The sequence below is a fragment of the Cryptotermes secundus genome, unplaced genomic scaffold (assembly GCF_002891405.2).
Source record: "Cryptotermes secundus unplaced genomic scaffold, Csec_1.0 scaffold316, whole genome shotgun sequence".
Taxonomy (NCBI): domain Eukaryota; kingdom Metazoa; phylum Arthropoda; class Insecta; order Blattodea; family Kalotermitidae; genus Cryptotermes; species Cryptotermes secundus.
Genome location: NW_019738875.1, coordinates 51,365 through 61,290, shown reverse-complemented (window position 1 = coordinate 61,290; position 9,926 = coordinate 51,365). Strand labels below are relative to the sequence as shown.

At 37.4% G+C, this 9,926-nt stretch overlaps 1 protein-coding gene across 2 annotated transcripts in view; it reads left to right on the top strand.

The window, feature by feature from the left end:
• Positions 1-9,926, top strand: part of LOC111871166 (unconventional myosin-Ie) — a 154,874-nt gene that overhangs the window by 132,322 nt on the left and 12,626 nt on the right. For both annotated transcript variants that reach the window (XM_033754129.1, XM_023864054.2), the window contains exons 20-22: positions 1,975-2,126; positions 7,556-7,807; positions 9,273-9,402. In XM_033754129.1, the coding sequence (XP_033610020.1) occupies positions 1,975-2,126; positions 7,556-7,807; positions 9,273-9,402 (534 nt within the window). The remainder of the gene's footprint in view (positions 1-1,974; positions 2,127-7,555; positions 7,808-9,272; positions 9,403-9,926) is intronic.

The window sequence follows — 9,926 nt, the reverse complement described above, 5'->3', positions numbered from 1 at the left end:
CCTCTTCCTCGGAAAACGGTAAAGTGGACAAAGAAAGTTGCCTTGCGGCTTATAAATTGTGCCATTTTCAATTCATTTTTGGTTTTCAAAAATCTAAACCCTCATTCAAAATTGAAATAAAAGGCATTTCTGCTGAACGTGGCAAAAGCCTGGGCTACAGACCACATGGTGGCGGCAGAACCAGCGGAAGACACAGTCTTAGTACGACTGGGCCCGTCTACTCCCACCCCACGCAGGCCTCATTTTGACCCCCCTGGGCGACTTGGGTGATATGCGGAAACATACCCTCACGAAAATTGTGAAGAGTGAACATTTCAAGGGGAAGCAGCCTTCTAGGCAATGCCGTGTTTGCGCAGTTCACAAGAAAAGGAGTAGTAATGCCTACATTTGCAAGTTTTGTGTAATGCCACTTTACAGAAGGGAATGTTTCGAGAAATATCACACCCTCAAGCACTTCTAGAAGCATTGGTAAGTGTTCTCCAAAAATTTTAGTTCATAAAATTAATTAGGAGATTTTATATTAATTTTTAAAGTGAACAGTGCACAAGTTAGGGTAGTAGGTATAAAAATTCCGGTCCGCAGGGTGATTTAAATATTTAAATTGCCGGTCCGCAAAGTGTTAAGTGCAAGAACAACTTTACCTTTACTTTAATTGAAAGTTTTTAATCTGATAAATATTTATCAAGTTATGTATAAGCTGCACGCAGAAAGGCACTTAGGTGTTCGTATAATTTTCAATATTATTGTCCAGTTTTAAAAAATTTGAAATGTGTTAGAAAATTTTAATAAGACTCTTAATATTAGATAACAGGAAAATCCATTGAGCAGTTATTGTGTTGTTGTGTGTGGATAGTGGGATGGACAGACAAAGGTGGTGAAGCTAAGGTTTACATTTACATGACTTTACATTAACACCAAAAGAGATAAAACTGTTATTGCATAATATTATATTTTAGCGTCCCGTTGCACTGACTGATGTTCATGATTAATGCTAACCGTCTTACAGTGCATACACTAAGGTGAAAAAAGTGTATGCACTGTAAGACAGTTAGCATAAATCATGGACTATTATTGCATGGGCAGTTTTTTTAAATTTTAGTGCCATATAGTAATGTATGTAATTAAAAATTGGACTAGAAGATTATGTATGGAAACCATTTTCAGATATTATGGGGACTAATTATAAAGAGTATTATTACAAATTTTAGAAATTCAAGTTGTGTTGATGTTGCACTGTGTGTCATTCAGTAACCACTAAACATTTGCAGATTATAGTACAATGTTCTTTGAGGAGCTGAGATGAGTATTGATTTCTTTACTTACATTCAATGGAGGGGGTGAAGAAGGGAAGGGAGAAACACTCACATGCACACATTTGTGGTGATAGGATTATAAGTCTGCCGCAAAAGAAGTGGGTGGGGATCTGACTCCATTTGAAGCCTTATACTCATACACTCATTGAGATTTTGATCTGATGTAGTCAGACATTTTTCAAAATAAAGACAATTGTACTTTATACACTATATGTTTTAATTTTCCTGTGGGGGATCTATGTGTAGATAGGAGAATAATATTGAAATGAATCTTAAAGAAGTAGCATTTTAGGGCTTTGACTGTTCAGCTGGCTCAGGATAAGGTCCAGTGGATCTCTTAAGTTTCTTAAGAAGTTTAGAATATCTTGTCTGGCTGAGTGACTGTCACCTTCTCATGAAGGATTGTTCCAGTTGGTTCTGTTTTGTTTTTCTTAACTAATAGGCTTCTTTCAGCACGAGTGGCTACATTCTAGCTCACTTGTTAATAATGCTCTTATTCTTCAGTGCCTTCTTTGGTTTCATCTTGTGCTTTGCCAATTTATGTGTGACTTAATATTGTTAATGTTTACAAGTTTGCATCATACCTTGATACTACATGAAGTAGTTGAGGATGGTGAAACAAATGCAGACCTAGAACTGATACTATTGGAATTGGTTACAGTTTGGAATTCAAAGTGAAGAAAGAAGGCTGGGGTGGTGGTGGAACTCGTCAGGTCAAGTTTATTTCTGCAGGAACGTCAGACATGGCTCTTCTCAAACCATCGGGCAAGGTTCTTACGGTTGTAATTGGTCCAGGCTTGCCCAGTAATTCCAGTGAGTTTTTCATTATATGAAGAGTTTGTTCCATAAGTGTGATGCGCTGAATAGTACTGAAGCATCTCTGTCTGTGGGAAGAATTGTGTCTTAACCTTTAAATGCCGGACTTCTGAAATGGTGGTAAGCTTGAACTGGCCGGAGTTTATTTAAGCCCACTGTTGGTGTGCGTTTAAATGCCCGTTGCTACTCTGCGTTTAAATGTCCGTTCCTGTTAGGGTGCTTAAACAGTTTTAAGCATTATGTTCAAAAATGCTGTATCTAACTCAGTTTTTATGATAAATGGATGGAAGTAATTTTGTATCAGCAAAGAACATAGTGTCACATATTATAATGGAAGATATATGATATAAACACCGTCCTAAGTGCAACAATTTATTGTGGGTTTTTGTCTTGATTTCTTCTACACTACATGTTTTGGCTGCAAACAGCCATCATCATGTGTATACACTCATGTAGCTGTTACACTGCACTTAGTTTAAAATTTAAAACACAGGTCTTCCCAATTGTTCCCTTCGTCATTGCTAACATAATCTACTTTGCTGATATTTGTCTGATTTGTACATTATCTTTGTTACCTACACACGTCAATTTTGACTTTCATGAACTGACGCTTTTAAAATCTTCAGTTCCAATCTTAAAATTCCTCTAAAATTGTTTTCCAAATTCAAAAATTTTTAAATTTAAAATTCTCAGGGTTACTCACCCTATGTCTATAGTGCTGCAGCGGCTACTTCTTGTTTTCAGCACTGTATAGCCGCTGCAGCACTATAGACATAGGGTGAGTAACCCTGAGAATTTTGAATTTTAAAATTTTTAAAATTTGAAAAAAAAAAAAAATTAGAGGAATTTTAAAATTGGTACTGAAGATTTTAAAAGTGACAGTTCATGAAAGTCAAATTTGACGTGTGTAGGTAACAGAGATAATGTACAAATCAGACAAATATCAGCGAAGTAGATTCTGTTAGCAAGGACGAAGGGAACAATTGGGAAGACTTGTGTTTTAAATTTTAAACTAAGTGCAGTGTAACAGCTACGTGAGTGTATACACCTGATGATGGCCGTTTGCGGCCGGAACATGTGGTGTAGAAGAAAGCAAGATGAAAGACCTACAATAAATTGTTGCACTTAGGACAGGGTTTATATCATATATCGTATAGAGTGCAACAGGATGCTAAATATAATATTATAATGGAAGATTTGAAATTTTTTCTACAAAGAGTTATACTCTATTTTCAGTTTTCTTCTTTTAATTTTGATGCATACTGCAAAAATGGTTTCCCAGTTCTTCACAGAGTTGTTCTGCATTATAAATTCATTTCTGTTTGTAACACTTGACAAATTTTAGCAGTCCCTGATGTCATAAAACAGATGGAAGCAATAAAATCATTTGGTCTTCTGCTGGCACTTCTTACACTCTTTGGATTTTCAAATCTTTTGGCTAAAGGACAGAAGAATGAAAGAATGGCTATTCAGGAGAAAGCTAGAGGGGTCCCTTCTTCAGTGCTAAGACCTTCCGTTATAGCTGCAAGAGATCATTGCCCTTTCTAGGGTCGTGAACAGACAGTTGCATCGTGGCTGAGATACAGAGTGCGATCTGTTTTCTGTGCGTTCATAGTGAAATTGAATACTGTAGTTTCATTTCAGCCTATTTATACATGGCAACATAATTTTTCCTAAATTTTGAAAGCTCTGACCAGAATTTCCAAATTTGCCGCTGAGAGACAGCAACGTCTGATTTCTAATGACGCTTCTAGATGATGCAGAATTCCAAGGACAATGAAGCGAGTCCAGGGCGAAGTCAGTGTGATCATAACCTTCGTCGAGAATGAATGTTAGCCGGCTGGAACAGCGTTATTATGTGAAAATAGCGGTGCTTCACGGCAGAAATGGGACTGAATGTCACTCAGAGCTTGTGGAAGCTCTGGGTGATCATGCTCTACCATACAGAAGTGCTGCAAGGTGGATAGAAGCATTCCAACGTGGAAGAGAAGCAAGTGCTGACTTGCAATGTAGTGGATGCCCTGTGTCCGTTCGTACCAATGTTTCTCATGCGGTGATCACCCAGTTCATAGAGGAAGATAGGTGCTGGTCTCTGAAGGGGTCAGAGAGACATACAAGGATTGATCAGGCAACTGTGCATCGAATTTTATGAGAAGACCTACACATGCGCAAGATTGCAGCGAAGTGGGTGCCACACGAATTAAACGAGGTTCAAAAGTGGACATGTTATGAAGCAAATTGTGTGAACCTCGAACGATATGAAATTTAAGGAGACAATTTCTTGAATTGGATAATTTCCATCGATGAAACATGAAACATTGAATTTTTTATTTCTTAATCACAATTGAATTTTTTGAGGATTAAAGAATGAAAAAGAAACAGTCATTCTGTAATGTGCAGTTTTTCTTGCCTATTATAGCTATGCCCCTTCCCATCTACCTGATCTGACTAAGCCAATCGGAGGGGTATATCATGCCCTTTCATAAGTATATTTTGAACTTTCTTCACTGTAATGTGTTTGCCCCAAAAAATTAGTTGCCATGACTTTCGAAGTAACCCATGTACATCGAATTTTACTATATATTTTGAGCACATTAATCTGCAGAATCTGCACTAAAAGTGCTGGCTCGTGGATGAGTTTGGGTATAACTCATACGTATATTCTTTTTTCTGTTGTTCACTTAGGTATCATTTTAATTCCTCTATTATGGTTTTACTCAAGTCTTTCTGATAATTACTACATTTAAAAATAAATACTTAAGACTGTGCATGCGATTCTACTAGCGGCGTGTGCCTGCGCTTCCACTATCGCAGTTTAAATGCTAGACTGGCCAAATCAGGGTACTTCGGACATTAAAGGTTAATATGATATTTAGCCTTACATTGATAGTATATTGTAATGTCTTCCAGGAAGCAAAATATACATGTTACTTTGTGGTTAACAGGACTGCCTTCCTGAATGTAATACCATGTGGTCTCGTAGATTGTTACCAACATTTCAGAGGAATGTACTGCCTCCATCTGCAGGGTGGAAGATGGAAGGATCACATTTCTGAGAAGTGTCATAACAATCTACTGGACTGCATGGCTTCACATCTGTGAAGGCAGTAAAAATTTATCGCCATGAGCATCGCAGATTGTGCTTACTTAATGGTTGTTTGAGGTCATTTGTTGGCATTTATGTGGTCTGCTATGATACTTGTAACAATAATTTGCATTTTCAGTGGTGCAGTTTTCCTGACATGTGATCATGTCAGTGTTTATTTATATTTATTTACCAAAACTTAAATTTGCATATTCCCCAAGGCAGTTGCTGCAGAGTTCAAAGTTTAACGTTTTCATGCCAACTATTGGCAACAACTTGAAACTTGAAGGCTAGGTTATTTGAAAATGATTATGAGTCTTATACAACTCTTTTATAGACTGTCAAAACACAACAAATAGAAAAAATCAGGGCTTCACTACATGTTTCAGCCACTAACGGCCATCTTCAGGCAAACACATATCAACAAACATGCCCAATTGAACTGCTGTGCAGTAGATTGGATACAATGTTAAAATACTTTGTGTAAAAATACAATAAGTCAGATTATATAAAAAAACTGAAAGTTATTGTATAAAACAAGATAAAACTTAATTAATGTTGTACAACATCGAATCGGTCGTTGATTTTTTACTTTTCCTACGTTTCTATGGACCAATTAGAAGTTCGATATTTCATTTATATAAGAATATATAGGAGGCCCATGATGTTGCAAATTAATTAATTTTGTAGTCAGTGTCTCATCTTATGAAGAATTGTCCGTATTGTATGGAAAGTAAACGAGTTTGCATAGAAACGTATGAAAAGTATGTCGTATAACATTATTTTTTATCTTGTTTTATACAATAACTTTCAGTTTTTTATATAATCTGACTTATTGTGTTTTTACACAAAGTATTTTAACATTGTATCCAATCTATTGTACTGCACCACGCCCTTCGTCTTCCTCTCCACTGAGTACTATTATATTATTATTATTACGAAGAGGAAGGGCACAGCGCAATCGTTACTGGCCCTATTGTTGGTTCCCACGCTCCCCTAGATGGAGATGGGGTATCCAAGCTAGGAGGAGGAAGCTACACTCAGTCGTTGGCTTAGATAAAACCAGATACAATTTAATAACAAAATATAACAATACATAAATAACAAAAAAGACACATTTGACCAAGAAACAAAGACAAGCTCATTTAGACTAACAATTTCCCGTCGGCACCACTTGTGTCGACGCTAGAAATATCAAGACGTTAAGCCCTCCGGCCATACAAACGCAAGTCTAAATTCTGAGACTAAAAACCAACCCAAAACCAATACGCGCGTCGCAAGCGTTCCTGCAACGGCTTGCGACCGCGGGCAGTCCTTACTGGCCAGCAGATAACACCAAAGGGAATTTAGAACAGCCCCAGCCGAAACCAATATTTTCCACCACAAACCTGCTGGCTAGTAAACAACCTTCCAAGTCGACTTGGTCTAAACGACTGCACTGCACAAGTCTCCCCTTCACAAGAGGGTACCTGGGACCACGTGACAGACGTCAGGATACCGCATAGTGGGGATGGAATCCGTCACAGGAGAGATGATGACATCATCGTGAGCGAGCTAAAGCTTAGCACGGCTCAGTACAGCAGTTCAGTGGTGTATGTTTGTTGATATGTGTTTGCCTGGTGATGGCCATTAATGACTGAAACATGTAGCGAAGCCCTGATTTTTTCTATTTGTTGTGTTTTGACGGTCTATAAAAGAGTTGTATATTGTAACACAACAGGATGCATGAAATGAAAATTATTATGAGTCTTCTTCCTCAGTAATCCCTGGAATGTACACCATCTTGCCTCATAAGTCAGACTCGGTATTCCATTGTAAGTGTTAATGGTGTTTTGTCTACATTTTCTTCCTTCAGATTTTAACTTTACTTAATGTCAGGGTATTGCAAAGAATGTTGGGGTAGTGTCAGTCTTATACTTGATGGTAATAATATCTCACTACTGCTAGCTTGAAATGAATATTTACATAAATTCTGTAGATGTATATAATTATTAACTACAATACAATAGTATTTGCTCTGTTATTATATATAGACAGCATAAAATCTGTTTTATTTAATTATGGCAACATTAATACATTTTTTCAGCTTATCATTGTGAGTGTGCCAGAAGGGAGCTGTGTTGTTTTTTAAGCCTTAGTGGTTATATAGTAATATACAGTAGTGTTATATTGACATTGCACTGGGAGATATATGCTTGTAGTTGTAATGTCAGCATAATAAACATTAATTCATAAAGGGAGAGCACTCTGCTGTATTTCCTAACAACATTCCTTAGTAAATACCTTCACATATTATTTCTGATTTGTGGTGGTTTTTCTTGTTCCTTGGTTTTATCTACAGAGCCAATTTTGCAACGTGCAGTCGTGGGAAGCAGGCAGTCAAGAATGCAGGGCAATAACTTTATACAACAGCATAGTGCTCTGAAGCCACAAATCAAATTTCAAAAGCCTGGAGCTTCACCCTCAAGACCAGCGCCAGGATTGCCTCCAGGCTCCACTCCCCGTTCCAGTATTAGGGCACCACCTCCTCCAAGTGAACCCGCACCACCCAACCAGCCTATGGTTCGTCCAGGGTTCAGGCTTCCAGCAATTAGTAAGCATTCAAATTTTGCCATGAACTGTTGTACAGCATAAATTGCAGTGATTAGAGATTTCATTGTTTTGTATGTGTGTTTGATCTGTAAGTCTTTGTTAGTCAAACTGTGAAACATAAAACAATTTGAAGTGAGATATGCTAAGGGTAGATAATTTCTGGTAATGAATGATACGGCAGCAGATCATCTTGCATTGCATGTGTAGAGAAGATTGGAAATATATGTTCCCAATCTAGAATACTGTGACATAAGGCCTCACAGCTAGAATAAAGGAGCCAGAATAACTACCATTGCTAAGCAATGGCATTGTAACTCACAACACTACTGGGGCCATTGCTAAGCAACATAAACACCAGCAATGGAATAACTGTTGGAAGCGGTGTTTTCAATGCTGTCTGTGCTGAGGCTACATAAGGAGTCAGTGTGGAGTTGTGACTTAGTTCACCTTGGGAGCTGCAGCTGAAAGGTGCCAGCCTTTGAGAACAAGAGCCATTGGTCATGGGAGCTGAGGATGTTACACCACTGGAAGCTGCTACCAACCAGAACAGTGAAGACCATGTCTGAGAACACTGGTCTGTGTGTGACAGTGATCTCTGAAGTGTAGTCACAGGTTGTATAAGTGTGCAATAAATCCACTTACCAATCTGAAACTGTCTGTTGTCACTTGATCAAGTGACAGTACTTTCTGTGTGTTCTTCACAGTTGTTCTTCCATATGCATTTATGGTAGATGCAAATCAAACATTCCACATACAGATTTAGTGTTTCAGAGTTAAGTACACTACATCCATTACAATGAACAGAGAAATAAGTTATTTTTTATTTAATTTCCTTGTATTGTTAAATATCATGAAAAATTTAAAATGAAAATTTGCAGACCTTAATTAGACACTAATTTTATGTCACATGCCCATTTTTTGCTATTTTGGAGACTCAGTGAAGTTCAGTTTGAGCTTCATAGAAAGCAGAAGTTATGTTAGACTGGCAAGGACCAAAGTGAAACCAGCCCAACAACATCATTGGAGATTTCAAACATCAGAGTTTATGAAGATCTGTTCAATAGATCCAGAGCTGAATTGTGTTATATGTAGATAAATATTGTCTCTATTTTATGTACTTCATGTAAAGAACACATAACTGAATTTAATTGTACAGTATTTCCTTTAAGAAGAGTAAAGTAAAATATGTATGATTTGAAGTACTCACAGCAGTGGGTGTGAAGAGTTTTGTCTTCTGGAGTATAATGCTCCACTTGCTACATGCTTCATGCTAGTTTCTTGCTTGGCCTGTTCTTCGAACCTGAAGATGGATGAAACTGGCCCAGGATCTTGTCCAATAGTAGGTTTTGGTCTGAAGTTGTTGAACTCTCAGGTTCTATTGCCAAAGAGTTTGTTGGTTTATTTTGAAATGGGTTCTCTGCTCCCCTGAAATACTAAACTTGTGATCTAATAATATTGTTTCTTAGGTGCTGGGTCAGGAGATTTCCCAGGCCAAGTACCAGTTATGCTGACTCCTTCAACTGTTCGACCACAGCAATCAGCTAAAGCCGGTAACCAACGGAATTTCATGCAGACACCACAGGCAGGATTGGCAGGGTGAGTAAATATCATATTTTGTCTTCATTTTGAATATCTCATTTATATGTAAAAGCAAGTTTGTTATGAAAGTCCGCTATCTTGACTTAAAGTCAAGTGAACTATAGTGAACCTTATATTTAAATTTTTTTCTATACTGAACGTTTTCTTCCTTTTTTTTACTTTTAAGCCATGCTTAGCTCCTAGGCCATTTTCCGCCATATTGTGAGCTATTAGTATCTGATCTTCCGCTCAACGCTTCTAAACTGCATTTTCTTAACTTAACTTTCTGTTAATATAGATTAGTAGTAGAATTAGTAAACATACTTGTTATTTTGTATCTTAAATTCGGTGATTTGTATTTTCATAAGTGTACTGGTAGGCCTAACCTACAAGTAGTGTGTTACTTTGTCTTAAGGAAACTGTTTTGTATTTTCGTAAGTATACAGTAGGCCTAACCTACAGGGAGTGTGTTATTTTATATCTTAAGGAAGTCGATTTGTATTTTCACAAGTGTTATTTATATCTTACATAAGTTGTTTGTA